We start from the raw sequence: 15,776 nt of genomic DNA, 5'->3' as shown, positions 1-15,776 counted from the left end.
ATTTAGAGTATTACATTTTCTACCACCTTCAATAAAATGTAAACACGAACTGTCATACTGACAGCTTCGAATTGACATCCGTATCAGCTGTTTGCGTTCGCTTGCATTGCGGGATCTTCTTTCTTCATATTTCCATCGATAGAAATGAAAATAATGTTTTAATTCGTGATTTTATAATTGTCACACACTTATCAATTCAACACTGTGAAATTTGTCTGCTTAATTGTAAGTGATGTCATTATTTTTCAAATCTTCGTAACATTTTTGAGGTTATGTTTCCATGTCTACTACTAGAATGATGTATCACTTTTTTAGATTAAAAAAATAAAAGTGTTAAATTTGCAGTATATATTCTTGTAGAGAGATAGTAGGATTCTTCTTAATGTCTTTCACTCACTTAGTCTTATCGAAAAACTATATGCCACCAAGGCAAACGGAACAGTCAGAACGGAATGTTTTTTTAGCTGTCTCTTTCATGTCAATATGTTCTAATCAAATTGCAGTCAGTATGTCGGATGATGCAGAGCAGCAGGCTGAGGAGATTGAAGTGCTGAAGTCCATCTATGAAGGTGATGACAACTTCAAGCAGTTGGATGCTAAGACTTATCATTATAAAGTAAGAAACTGTTATAATCCTACTAATATTATAAATGTGAAAGTTTGTGAGTATATCAGGATATCAGTATGGATGTTTGTTACTCTTTCACGCAAAAACTTTTGAACAGATTACAATGAAATTTGGTAATTAGGTAGCTGAAAACCCAGAATGACGTATAGACTACTTTTTATCCCAAAGTCCCAGTAGGAATGATTCCACGCAGACGAAGTCTCGGTCGGCCTCTAGTGATTTCATATTTCTGTCACTTATTCTATATGTAATGTGGTTTCGAGCACCAATAGGAAAAACAATAGGATCACTACCTACATCTCTTATCCATGTATGTTGTTAAAGTCGACTAAGGGATAGGCTCATAAACTTGTAAATTTTCTGGATATAGTAAACAAAAATGTATTAAAAATTTTAATTTTTATTACAATTTTATTATTTTCAGTATGCTGATGGGGACAAATCTTTTATACTAGAAATAACTTGGGGGCCTACATATCCTACGGAGAAACCTAACTTCAATGTAGACATTTTTTACAATCAACATTTGTAAGTATATATCATAATTTTTACTGAAGCTAAATATATAAACTGAGTTTGAAAGGCTTATTTACTTGAAATTCCTCTCGACAGTGATGGGCTGGTAACCTGTCACTATTTGAATATAAATTCCATTATAGACCCATAAAACTGAACATGGCCTCTTCTTTCTTTTCAAGACTTGTTTACCTCGCAAGGGATACAGAAGTGATTATATGTATAATGAAATAATAACTTACTGAAGCTAAACATATTTTAAAAAAAGTTAAATAAAAAGTTTATTTCATGAGAATCATCAGTCTTTGATAAAGCGGTAAATATGTATCTTTTTATTATAAATAAAATAAATTCTTCCATAATTCCAGATTGCCATCGGTTAAAGAGAAAATCCTGAGCGTAGTCAGCAATGAAGCAGATCAGTGGTTAGGCTGCGCAATGACTTACACACTGTTTGAAGCGCTCAAAGAGAAAGCGTCAGAAATATTAGCGGAGCAGACTGAAGAAGCAGTGGTCGCTGCTAAAGTTGAGAAGATAGTGATTGATGATCAGGTAAAAATCCCAATCAATATTATAAATGTGATTCTACAGAACAAAAAATCTTGAAATTTTGCTTAATTACTTATGAGAATAATTAAAGAGTTTAGAAAAGGACAGGTTACAGTATATAGAACTTATCGGAGTTGCGAAAACGTGAATTCTTTTGTAGGTGACGCTAAACTCGCGCAGGCAAAGATGCAAGCAATAGTTGATCCATACTATATGTAATATTTAGAAAAAATATATGTTTCTATTGTTGTTTTGTTTGTAAGGAACAAATTTAAAAATAACGTTTTTATCGCGCGAAGAACAATTGCTGTTTCGCTTTTTATTATGAGACTATATATGATTACAGAGATAGAATTAATTTCCAAATATCTAGTAGTAAGTACTTGTATTTCTTGAGATTCGTATCGAATTTTAGCCCCTAGCAATTGTCCATATATTATGATGCCAATATCCTGTTTGGTTTCCTTCCACCCAAAGGTTGACTGGAAGAGATTGCATTAGCGATAAGTCCGCCTTTGTCCCATCTCTATCTGTTTTGTATGTTTTACTCTTACGGTGCAATAAATAGTTTTATCTTTCTATCTATCTATGATGATTAATAATTTGAACTCCGGTGTGATAGACAAGCGTTCTACCGACGCGCTACAGAGGCCGCCAAATCAGTCAAGTCAAAATCAACAATATCCAATCAATCAAGCGCCTAGCATTCCATGTACGGCCTATCAGAGACCCATACACATCTATTCTCAGCAACTCCAATGTGCTTTCTCAAACTGTGACTATTTATATTCCAGACTGAATCGAAGAAGCCTGAAAAGCGGGAACAACTGACTAAGGCTCAAAAACGTAGGGCGTGGGATCGCGCCGAGCTGGGGAGAGGGGGGGAGAAACCCAGGGGGTGGGACTGGGTCGACATTGTCAAACATCTCTCGCAAGTTCCCCACCAGCCCGCGTCATGACACTGAGAAGATCGTTGGATGTTTAACTTTATAGTGGCCGCATTGGAAGCAATTGACTTGACTATGGAATGTATAAAAAATTACGATGAAACTCTCGTGTCTATGGTAGGGTCTGTTAGTCAAATAAAGTTGAAAAGAATCTCTATTTCATAATAATTATGATTGGTCACAAATATAACCATCGGTTCACTATTTAAATCTCAATTCTATTATTAAGCCTAACAGCTGAACGTGGCCTGTCTTTCAAGACTGCTGGCTCTGCCTACCCTGCAAGGGGTATAGACCTGATGGTTGCACCCTCCACAGGTAGCACACTTTCCATTTCAGAGCCCAGGGTCTGCCTTCCGAATTTTTATCTCCATTTGGTCCGGTTATCAGCGTCTTCACTTTAAAGTCCATTGCCTATCATCTTTTGCGACGTCCAGCCAGGATTTGATTTGCCGTGTGGTTCCCGGCACGAATAGAAAAAAGAATAGGACCACTCCATCTCTTTCCCATGGACGTCGTAAAAGGCGACTAAGGGGTAGGCTTATAAACTTGGGATTCTTCTTTTAGGTGATGGGTGATGGCTGTCACTATTTGAATCTCAATTCCATCTTAAAGCCAAACAGCTGAACGTGGCCTATTAGTCTTTACAAGACTGTTGGCTCTGTCTACCCCGCAAGGGATAAAGACGTGATTATATGTATCCAGCCAGGATCTCTTCGGCCTGTCCGTTATATTTGGGCCCGTCGCAGGCGGCATGGTCAGTTAAAAAAATACAAGTCATTACTAATAAATAAGACTTGTGTTTGAATTCACACAACAAGCTATGAAATCTAGCGTAATGCACGAATAAGTCTTATCAATGTTCATGAATTTTAGTTTATATTAAAATTACTGGTCCGATTTTAAGGAAATTGGACACTTTGAGGTGTAAAATTTTCTGGAATTTCCACGGGGACGCGAATTTAAGTTTAACGTGTCAGGAGCAGCGGTTATTACCTTGTATAAAATAATTATTTTGGGTCAAGTTACATGCCTGATACTAATAATTTATTGTAGTGTCTTAAATGCAATATTTTTGTGTTCAATTATCTGCTATAAATTATATTTACAGTTTTATACATTTATATCGATGTCTACTGCTGAGTTTGTTACTTTTTTTTTATTTTAAGGTTGTATTTTATGTATAATACAGTATTCTAAATTATGTCTACTAATAAATGTATTTAATAGACGATTACTTGTTTTTGATTTATTGAAAAGTACCTATCTACATATGGTCATGTCTATATCCCTTGCGGGGTAGACAGAGCCAACAGTCTTGAAAAGACTGAATGGCCACGTTCAGCTATTTGGCTTTTAGTTGCTAACCCATCGCCTAAAAAAGAATCCCAAGTTTGTAAGCCTATCCCTTAGTCGCATTACGACATCCATGGGAAAGAGATGGAGTGGTCCTATTCTTTCTTGTATTGGTGCCGGAACCACACGGCACACCTATCTACATCTTTATATAATGGGACAATCAATTGTTTTTATAGGCAACTTGCCCCAACATGAGATAATTGTCGGTATTATGGCGTGTAAGTATGTTTGTGGCTTTTTAATTACTAACCAATGCTCTTAAGGAAAACATCGTGAGCAAACCTGCACATTCAGGCAACTGGATGTGTAACCATATGATCCAATACGGGTCAGGTTCCCCTGCAAAGGTTGCGGAGTTGAGACTGGAGTCGCTTCGTGTAAAAACCTGACTCGCCCAACCCAGGATCCTTGCTCATGGGCTTACTCCGGGCTCCTCGCCAGATTGGTGAGGATGCAACCGGGACTAAAGTCAGGAAGGAGAAGAGTATGTGTGCGGCTATAGGTAACGTAGTAATTATGTAGGTATGTAACCAAAATACTACATAAAATCTTTAAATAGTAAGTACTTTATGCTTGAGGTACTTTATGCTTGAGGTATTAATAAAGATTGAGAATTGCCCAAATAATTTATCGTAGCGTAACAGTTTTCTTTATTTACCAAAAAAATAAATAAAATAATCTAAATAGTTTACAGTATAACTGTCGAAAACAGGTAGAATTTATTTCAGCGACATTTTTGGTCTTTGTGTATCATACACATGAAGTCGTGGCAGAAACAGTCATCTCGCGATGGATCTGGGGAGCAAATTGTTAGATTTCACGATTAGAATCATATTATAAAACAAATCAAAGATCATATTCCTTTGATTTTAAATAGAATGATAGATAACTTTGTAGCTACAAAATACACACATACTTATGATAAGTTATTTTCTAAATAACTGATTTAAACTTTCGCGTTGCATTATACCTACTATATAACATACTATATAATAATCTTTGTTTTGGTAATGAGTTGTACAAGGAAGTAACCCACGCAGTTTTTGATCAAAAAGGTTTAAATTTATGAAAAGGAGATACCTACTAGTTTATAGCCTTATGGCCTTATTGTCACAGCCAGTATATTTTCGGGAGTTTTTAAAGAGATGATTCTGCCGAAGGCAAACTTTGGATTTACAAAGGTGATGAGCTAGCAACCTGTCAGCATCTGAATGCAATTCTATCACTAAGCTATCCAGCTGTCTTCGCTTGACACAATGGAGCCAATAAAAACTCAATTTTCTCGCAATTTTGTGTATTCAGAAAAGTTTAGTTTACAAGTTTTTAGAAAGAGCGCGTAATGCCGGTGAAGCCGCCAAAAGTCAAAATTAAAATTTTTACACTAAAATGACAGTGACATTTTGTTTTTAATATTTTGGCAAAGGCATTTTTGTCTTTGGACATCATTGGGCCTAAACACCAGCTGAACGGGGCCTTTCACTCCGTGACTGTTAGCTCTGTATACCCCGTGAAGGATAATAACGTGATTTATATTAGGTATGTATGATTCTATTTGTGAAAAGACGTTTACCTTCAGTCAAATCGTCATTATAATAAATGAGCAGAGCCGGTATATGGTTATTCTCAGCTATCGCCACATCATTGAACCTCTCCCTTTCATCAGCTATCCCGTTGTCAGCCAAGGTCTTGTTGTAGCAGAGCCCTTTGCCCAGGTACCGCCAGGTGTAGGAGTGCATGTGGCTGTTGTGGGGCAGGTAACGCATCATAATCTGGTAGATCGTCTCCTCGGAGCACACTTCTAGGGTTACTGTTGAACCTGCATTGAGGTTGAAAAGATTTATGTATTTTTTGGGCAAAGGCGGTGGTGGCGTAAAATAGCCTGACTATCCCATTCTTGACAATTCTCTGGTCTCGTTTTGGCGGTAATTTTGCCACCACAAAATCAACGGAGATTCCATAGGTCGCCATCTTGTGAAAATGAACGATTTACCTTTCTATATTATACCCGGCAAACCCTCAACTGTTTGACAATAAGTACCTATTAGGTAATTGACCTATGCTCATCAGGCTGAAGAACTTTATCCGGATCATTATGACTGCTTAAGGCTTTTCAGATGGTGTTCTGACCCGTGTTGCAACGAATTTGATGTGGGCGCCTGGATAAAGTGAACGTTCCGCTATATAATACCTACAGCCACAAGATACTTGTGCCAGAAATAAAAAAAAAATACCTGTCAAAGTATTTACAATCCTGATTGGCCTCGTTTTGGCGGTAACTTTCCCAACCAAAAAATTCTCATTCAGCCACCACGGAGATTCGATAGGGCGCCATCTTGTGGAAGGCACCACGGGTTGACGCTGTCCTGGCCCGTGCCTCATGTATGGGGTGTGGGAGCCAACGATTGGGTGGATGTAGCGAACCCACTCGTCGGATTTGAACCAGTGGCTGATGTCTTTGCCAGCGAACGCGAGGATTGTCATTGCCAGCTTTGAATATTGGAAAGGAAGTATGTTTTTGAAAGAATGCCTGTAAAGACTTTTGAGGGGCAGATGCTGTCAAGTGATGGCAATGGCGAGAATCAATGTTCTACGGACATGTGCCCCAGATGAAAAGTGGGGTTAATCTATACTAATATTATAAAGCTGAAGAGTTTGTTTGTTTGTTTGAACACGCTGATATCAGGAACTACTGGTTAAAATTGAAAAATTATTTTTGTGTTGAATAGACCATTTATCGAGGAAGGCTTTAGGCTATATATAAGTAACATCAAGCGGCAACTATAAAGAGCGAAGAAATAATGGAAAATGTGAAAAAAAAACGGGGAAAATTATTCATCCTTGAGGGCTTCAATGGTGCCCAAAATAACTATTCCACGCGGACGAAGTCGCGGGCACAGCTGGTAACTGGATATTCCAAAAGTATGGTTTGTTCACCAAGGCAATATATATTTAATATATCATTTTTAATATCCACTCTAATAATTTTCCTTTGGCAGGCGGTCAGAGTCATGATCATCTCCCGAAAGGAAAGGAAAGTCGTCTTCTCCCTATTTAAGTTACGGTCGGTGTTGTTACTGACTAACACATATATATTTATAACACTCACCCTTTTCGCATCGCAATAAAAGAATCCCCTTTTGAAACAGGGGCAATATTCGATACATTCCTCACTGCAGTACCAATTTTTGACAGGGCAGGAGCAGTTTTTCCTACATTTGCACAGCCTGAACTGCTGTTCCAGCCATGAAGTCAAATCCAGGACTTTGCCGTTGAGGGATACCCAGCAATCAGTAGCTTTATTGTGGACGGCAACTTCGGCGGGCGTGTACCACTCTTGTTTTGTATATATCATTATGAAAATAGAAATATATTCGATTGATTAGGTACGCTTGTTAGTTTTGATTTGTGCATTGTCAAATTTGATGGGTGTCGTTTAACGAGTTTCGATTTAGGTAAGATGATGGAAAATTATCGATAAAAAAAGGTTGATTGACTAAAGTACGAGTAAATAGTCAAACACGGGTCTTGACACACACTAACGCAAGTCGCAGTTTTTATTGCGCGCATTACTATCGCTGTTTCGCTTTTTATTATGACGTTAACTGGACATTACTGATTTAACAGGAGGTGTTTTTTTTTAAAACAGGTCTGCGTAGTGAGGTATTTTTTTTTAAATAATAATAATAATAGCATTTGTTTTATCTTTGAAACATTGCAGGTATCCTTAAAGTCAAGTACATTCATATAGTCACATCTATATCCCTTGCGGAGTATACAGAGCCAACAGTCTTGAAAAAGTGAACAGCCACGTTCAGCTGTTTGGCTTTGTAATAGAATTGAGATTCAAATAGTGACAGGTTGCTAGCCCATCGTCGAAATGAAGAATCCCAAGTTTATAAGCCTATCCCTTAAATCCAAATACAATAAAGAATAGTTTACAAACCACTTAGGGGTACATACAATACGGATTGCAAATCCTGGCCAAAAAACTAGCTTATTATTAGTATCTACTTAAGGATTATATTTTCAAAATCCCATCACACAAATAAAAAGACAGGATTGTACCACAGCCAAATTATTCACCCATATCGCTGGCTCTTTTATGTTAATATCTTAGCAGGTGATGTGGTGTGGGTGCGCAGGAAGTGCGCTCGGCCGACCATGCGCCTGCGCCTTATGATTCCATTCGCTTCGCAGTATTGTTTGTCTGTTTGTTTGATATAAAAAAAAAACTTTTGAGAAATTTGTAAAGGCTAAGTAAAGGTTGTTTATTTTAATCAAAATGTTGCGCTAAATCTTGGTCCAAGCGATCTAGTAGCGAAGAAAATACGAAGGGTGGAATTAACATAACTCCTCTCTTCTCGAGCAGCTGGTAAAACTTACAAACCAAGTGAACTTTTTAGACTAGATAGGCTAGCGACCTGTTAACATCGCTTCAATCATTATAACATCCTGCTGCATTTGTGAGCCTCAAATGGCTCTGCCTACCACGTAACGTGCGAGGAGGTGAAACGTGTGATATGTGTTTGTATCTATGTAGACGAGGAGAGCTATGTTAATTAATAGCTGTGCTTACTAAAATCGAGGACATGTTTAGAAACTATGCTATTGAACTTCATTATGGTTTCGCAATAAGAACCAGCCCCACGCGAAATTGTTATTTCTAGACCCGCTTATTTGCGTACCCATGAGTGCGACCACCACGCATGCGCGGATCGGATAATTCACTCGCCTCAAATTATAGTAACCACAACCCCATGCAAAGACCTAATAAAAATAGCCCGCCTTCGGCAGACATTTGTCCATAGAGAAAAAGTGTGACGCGTCGCGCGCTCGTGTTGTGACGTTTCGAACGCGGGAAAAAACTTTTTTGAATATCGAATGTTTTAAATCAACATCGACCTAAAGACTGTTTTGTTTGTGGCCAGTGATTGAACGATTAAAAAAAACATTGTGATTTGAAAAGTGATGTGACAAAAAACTATATATGAAGTTAATTATCAACAGAAAGCAAGTAAGTGTTTTTTAAAGTTCTAAGTTTAAATGTGTATTTCGTTTTGAAGGTCATAAAGTAATAGTTTATTTATCTAATCGCAAAACGTCATTCAAGTTCTTACGGACTAGGAACTAATGTTGTAGTACCTACAATACATTATGGCAAAGTAATGAAAGCTACGTCTTCGTCGATTTTACATTTCATGATAAGTTAAAGAAGTAAAGCAAATAGGTGTATCTGTTTGCTGATTGGAAAGCTTTTAAAAGCGCTTTTATCGCCCTTTTCCAAATATCATCGTATCCCCCTTAATTTTCCCCTACATTTTTACAAAGCAAACAATTACACCCTGGCAATTCGAGGTCGGTGTTTCGTTTTGTTAGGGTGAAATTCATTATTCTGTATTTTCTATCTTATTACTCCTATTGACGCATACAGTCGTCTGCCCGTGGCTTTGGTTTTATACCTAATAATTAGGGCATTTGTTGTATAAAGATATCTTTATAAGCCCTCTCTCATCTCTCACACTCCACCTCTGTGCTTCGATGAGATAAACACATTACCTAGTTACTATAACTATTTAGACAGTTAACGAATTAAGAAACTTAATATAGGTAGTACCTACCTACCGATTAGTAGGTTCATTTATTCTTTCATACAATTACGTCTATATCCCCTGCGGGGCAGACAGAGACAGCAGTCTTGAAAGTCGGACAGGCCACGTTCAGCTGTTAGGTTTGAGATACAAATAGTGACAGGTTGCTAGCCCATCGCCTAAAAGCACAATACCAAGTTTATAAGCGTATCCCTTATAAAGTGTATTCATTTATAAGTATGTTTAAATGTTTATAAACATGTTCTTAAGCAGTTTGTTTGTATTTTATTTTCATATTACAAAAATAGGTCAACTAACGTTGAATTAAAATATATTGTCTTTTAATAATCATGAAAACACACAGGAAAACTAAAAGGGAACCCCACTAGCAATACGACACCATACCATGACACCCCAATTTCACTTATCAAGTTACTATCAAAATCACATGAACCATGTCCAAAAAGATGCGGCAAGAAATAGAGGCATTGTGATAACTGAATTGGAACAATAGATAAAGCGCTTATCGAATCGCTCTATTGTCTATGGTTTGGCTGCAGATACCACGTCCGGTCACTAAATTAAAAATAGAGACAACTGTGTTCTTATTTTTTATTTAAATTAAAAATAAATTTTTGCTCTTTGCTACTTATAATGATTAGTTTACACCCATCCTACTAACTTAAAATTGTACATGCGAACGTTGGTAAGGATGTGTGTGTTTTTTAATTTTTAACACGAAAACTAGGTACTTATCTACTACACGGATTTTCATGAAACTTTGCAGCTTAGTTGTTGGAATAACATATAACGTTAAAATTTATAGAAATATAAGGGCAACAGTAAGTACTATTAAAATAGAAAAGATTTGTATATTTGTTTGTAACGAAAACACTAGACCGATTTTGATTATATTTGGGATAAAGCCAAATAAAACCATTAGAAGTAACAAAAGGTTCTTTTTTTATTTTTAATTTCTATGGAAGCGAAAGCCCGCGCAATTGTGGTAGAGTGGATGATCTTTTTAAAAAACTTAATGAAAGAAATTGAAATAAAGTTTTTTTTTTCAGGCAACACGCAATGGCTACGCTACCTATTTTCGTTTCACTTAGCAGGTAAGATTATACTTCTTTTTTAAAGAGGTTTAGTTAGCCCCAAAGGAGGTAAGTTCGAGACTTGTGTTATAAGATACTAACTCAATGGTATAATATGTTATGATAAACTAGCGACCCGCCCCAGGTTTAAACAGCATCCCGTTCACAACTTTCCGAGATAAGCACATACATTCTAGGACAAAAACTGACATCTTTAAGGGGCATCAATTAGTAATAAGTTTTTTTCTGATTTAGTTTAGCGCAACCTTCTCTCACTTATTATTTCTTTTTTCTCTGTTTCTTAAGTTTTTCATTTTCAAGTAGCATGGTACATATGTTAATTTACTCATAAGTTAGCTTTTAATATTTTTCTATTAAGTCGGTTTTTACATTGCTTATTTTACTTCTATAAGTGAAGATTTGTAAATGGCTTCATATTGCTATTTTTTTCGTTTGTGTTGTAAATTTAGTCGATAAGCTTCCAGATAAATAAATAAATAAATAATAAAAGGTGACTAAGTTAATTGCTTATAAACTTGGGATTCTTCGTTTGGGCTAGCAACCGACCAACAAGGTAGGCGACCATAAAAACTTTTCACAATCCTTTCAGTTATTTGTCGTTGTGTAAAACACTCTTTACAGTCTCTTCCATTGGTCTTCCTTCTCTTTAACTCCCCATTTCGATTTTAATCCCCCTTTCGTAGGAGACGGCAGGCTATGAGTTATCTTTTTTTGGTAAGATCGTTAAAAAAATGTTTACATTCCGATGTTTCATAAAATCGTCGTAAACCCAACGGCGATAGTTTGAAACAAACGAGACATTATGCCTAGCATAGACAAATCACTTCCTGTGACAGACTGTTACAATGTCTGTCTGTATAATAATTTAAAAAATCCAGGAAGAAGATGAATACCGTGTGGTTCCCGGCACCAATGAAAAAATGGGACCACTCCGTCTCTCTCCTATAGGTGTCGTAAAAGGTGACTAAGGGATAGGCTTATATAGGGATGATGGTTGGGCTAGGAACCTGTCACCATTTGAATCTCAATTCTATCATAAAGCCTAACAGCTGAACGTGGCCTGTCAGTCTTTCAAGACTGCTCGCTCTATCTAGCCCGCAAGGGATATAGACGTGATTATATGAATAAATGCATGAATAGAAGCAGAGAGTCATCAACATAGCCAAAAATTTATGAGGACCAGAAGCACAAATCACACCTTAGGCCGCACAATAATAACGCGACTTCCTTCTAAAGCTTGTTTGGCACTGTATTGTAATGCTATGAACAGACAGACAATCGACGCGTGTTATAATGCGAACGCATCAGTATGTGGGAAGCGAAGGACCAATTTAATGCTTCGGAATTATTAATGACAAGTCTCTCAATTCTTAGGGCTATCGAGACTAAGAAATCGAGATGTTAATTTTAGAAAAAAATATAAAAACATTAGTTTTCAATCATCAATAAAATTGCACTATGAAAATGGAAATTTAATTATTTAAATAAAAAAAAATAATAGTTTGAATCTTCCGTTCGAATCAAAATGGTGACAGACCAAATTTTTCTTTTTATTTGTTTTTCCTGTGTGAACAATTTGTTTTTTTGTTCCATTCCATTCCAGCTTCCAAAAATACTAAAACTGAATACTTTCTATTCCTTAACAAGGGAAAATTAAAAATTACCTACAATTTTTTTTAATCTAAAAAATGATTTTGTTAAAAAAAATATAAGTATTTAGAAATAGAATGAAACTTGTATAGCAAAGACCCAAAGCCAAAGATAGACATAAATGCTTTTAACATGTTTTTATAAGAATTTCTTGTAGCGAGCTTTTGCCAACCCTTTTTATTAAAAGCACTTACTTCCTAAACGGGAGACAGGAAGCTCGCACCGGATGCTTACGAAAGCTCAGGCAGCTTTTATTGACTTATTAGTAATTTATTTCTCGTCGGTTAATACAGTTACTTGTCATTGGACCTCCGGCCAATGGACTTTTGCGAGGAATCTTAATTGTGTACCTATAGACGATGGACTCTGATTAACGTATAGGTACTCTAACTTTACGAATACAGTAAATTTTATGTTTCAGTATTGATATTTATGGAAATTAAATGAATTTATTTGCAGGCAAACACGGTGATAATTTTTTATAGGTACAATTACGTTACGATAAATAAATAAATATATACGGGACAAATTACACAGATTGAGTTAGCCTCGAAATAAGTTCTAGACTTGTGTTACGAGATATTAACTCAACAATACTATATCTATACTAATATTATAAAGCTGAAGAGTTTGTTTGTTTGAACGCGCTAATCTCAGGAACTACTGGTCCGAATTGAAAAATTCTATTTGCGTCGAATAGACCATTTATCGAGGAAGGCTTTAGCCTATATAACAGCACACTGCAACTATAAGCAGCAAAGAAATAATGGAAAATGTGAAAAAAAACCGGGGAAAATTATTTATCCTTGAGGGTTTCAATGATGTCCATAATAACTATTCCACGAGAAGACGAAGTCGCGGGCACAGCTAGTTTTATAATAAATACCTACTTATTTAAAAAAAACATCCATGATCAAGTCCAATTAGAAAAAAGTATGTAGAATTGTTCTTTTAGGCAAAGGAGTTACGAATTTTGTGACATTATATGTAGCTCTGTCTACATTGCATGGGGTACTTGAATCTATTTGAATATAATGATCTAAAATTTTGCAATTAGATTCCTTATGTTTAAGGGGATCCACTAAGGGCTCCCTTCCCGATATTCCCGCAGGAACGTCTAACGATTTTTCGTATCACGCGGGCAGGAGATGCAGGCAAACTGTAGTTCGTAATAATTTTGTACATACATACATACATATGGTCACGTCGATATCCCTTGCGGAGTAGACAGAGCCACCAGTCTTGAAAAGACTGAATGGCCACGTTCAGCTATTAGGCATAATGACAGAATTGTGATTCAAATAGTGACAGGTTGCTAGCCCATCGGCTAAAAAAGAATCCCAAGTTTGTAAGCCTATCCCTTAGTCGCCTTTTACAACATCCATGGGAAAGAGACGGAGTGTTCCTATTCTTTTCTTCGTATTGGTGCCGGGAACCACACGGCACAAATAATAAATTTGTAGTTTAAACTTACTATTAATAAACTTAATGATTCGGTTATTAGCGACAAATAAGCCGTCGAGGGAGGCTGCAATGTCTGAAGACGCGGCCAATGAATCGTGAAATGAGGGTCTCATGGATCAGGGTTTTTGTCTTAATTACATATTACCACCTTAATTAGGTTCCGGTGACTAGCTCCGTGATGGAAGGCAGATTATCACGACAAAATATGTAAAATTATCTTGAAGCCACATTGAAACATGGCATATTTTATATACTTATTTACATGTGTTGTACGTGAAACAAAAAAACGTAATTGCCGTGTGGTTCCCGCCAGTTTAGAATTGGATTCTTCATGTAGGTGATGAGCTAGCAATCTGTCACTCTTTGAATCTCGTAATTACTTTATTAAGCCCTACAGTTGAACGAATCATTCAGTATTTTCAAGACTGTTGGCTTTGTCTACCCCGCAAGGGAAATAGACGTGCCGTGTGGTTCCCGGCACCAATACAAAAAACAATAGGACCACTCCATCTTTTTCCAATGGATGTCGTAAAAGGCGACTAAGGAATGGTCTTACAAACTTGGGATTCTTTTTTAGGCAATGGACTTGTCACTATTTGAATCTCAATTCTATCATTAAGCTAAATAGCTGAACGTGGCCAATCAGTTTTTTCAAGACTGTTGGCTCTGTCTACTCTGCAAGGGATATAGACGTGACCATATGTATGTATGTATGTATATAAATAAATATGTTTTTATATTTCACTATTTACATACTTAGGAACTTCATGAATGCAACTCGGACGAAACAGAGAACAACTGCAAGTCAAAATATATAAATAGATCGATTCGATACGCGATATTAAACAACACACGCCTGCTTTGCCTCCATTACGATCGAGACCGACAGTGACAAACAGACGGACAGATATAATATAAAATATAAATAAATATATACGGGACAAATTACACAGATTGAGTTAGCCTCGAAGTAAGTTCGAAACTTGTGTTACGAGATACTAACTCAACGATATTATATTTTATAATAAATACTTATATAGATAAACATCCAAGACCCAGGCCAATCAGAAAAAGTTCTTTTCTCATCATGCCCTGACCGGGATTCGAACCCTCACCTCCGGTGTCGCAGACAAGCGTACTACCGCTGAGCCACAGAGGCCGTCAACATATACATATATTTCCATTTATAGAAACACTTTGTCAATAATTGCTTTTTAATTAAGAGAGTGCCGTGTGGTTCTACCCTCACACCGCACTAATACAAAAAAGAATAAGTTTCATGGGAAAGAGATGGAGTGAACACTCCAGCTCCTCTCAGCAGATCTCGTAAAAGGCGACTGAGGGATAGGCTTATAAACTTGGGATTCATTTTTTAGTATTTTCAAGACTGTTGGCTCTGTCTACCACGCAAGGGATATAGACGTGAGTATATCTATACATGTATTTTAACTAAATATTTTGTTAATGTAGGTTAACAACCTGTCATTATAATCTGAATCAATTCCACCAATAAAGCATTCAGCCAAACGTAGCTTTCGAGTTATCTGACTATTGACTCTGCTTACTCCGTAAGGGAAGACGTGATATTTCTGACGCACCTTGACCTTATACGAATAATAATCACTTCCGTAAAGCAAATTAGGTTAACCCCAGGTGTCGTAAATATATATATATATATATCGAAATAAGTAGATAGTCTATTATACGTACATATATATGGTTAGTTACCTTAATTAGTTACCTTTGCTATCAAAGCATACCTATTGCTTTGATAAACTGGTTAGGGTATGTTTGTTTATAACGTAATCCAATAAATCAATATCAACTCATGTATGTACTTGTCATCAATATTATACAAATATAAAGCAGTAAGTAAAAATTGGAAGCAAATCATGAATGTAATCTTTGTATTTTGTAGAATCAGACAAGTGTTACAAAGAAACTCGTAAAAGACAAAAAT

At 36.5% G+C, this 15,776-nt stretch overlaps 2 protein-coding genes across 2 annotated transcripts; one reads left to right on the top strand and one right to left on the bottom strand.

The window, feature by feature from the left end:
• Positions 1-75: 75 nt before the first annotated feature.
• Positions 76-3,849, top strand: LOC106138222 (RWD domain-containing protein 4). Its single transcript, XM_060954870.1, has 5 exons — positions 76-225; positions 504-616; positions 1,053-1,156; positions 1,513-1,696; positions 2,488-3,849. Exons 2-5 carry the CDS (start codon positions 509-511, stop codon positions 2,650-2,652), a joined length of 561 nt encoding a protein of 186 aa, XP_060810853.1. The 5' UTR covers positions 76-225; positions 504-508; the 3' UTR covers positions 2,653-3,849.
• A 787-nt stretch (positions 3,850-4,636) lies between these two features.
• On the bottom strand, positions 4,637-7,351 carry LOC106137667 (cytochrome b5 domain-containing protein 1). Its single transcript, XM_013338534.2, has 4 exons — positions 7,106-7,351; positions 6,231-6,486; positions 5,570-5,815; positions 4,637-4,794 (listed from the first exon to the last, which is right to left on the bottom strand). The coding sequence occupies exons 1-4, from the start codon at positions 7,349-7,351 to the stop codon at positions 4,724-4,726; spliced, it is 819 nt and encodes a 272-aa protein (XP_013193988.1). The 3' UTR covers positions 4,637-4,723.
• Between the last annotated feature and the right edge of the window lie 8,425 nt (positions 7,352-15,776).

Source organism: Amyelois transitella, chromosome 5 (genome assembly GCF_032362555.1).
Source record: "Amyelois transitella isolate CPQ chromosome 5, ilAmyTran1.1, whole genome shotgun sequence".
NCBI classification, from domain to species: Eukaryota; Metazoa; Arthropoda; class Insecta; order Lepidoptera; family Pyralidae; genus Amyelois; species Amyelois transitella.
The sequence above is the reverse complement of the archived record's forward strand: the minus strand, read 5'-3'. Positions and strand labels throughout refer to the sequence as shown.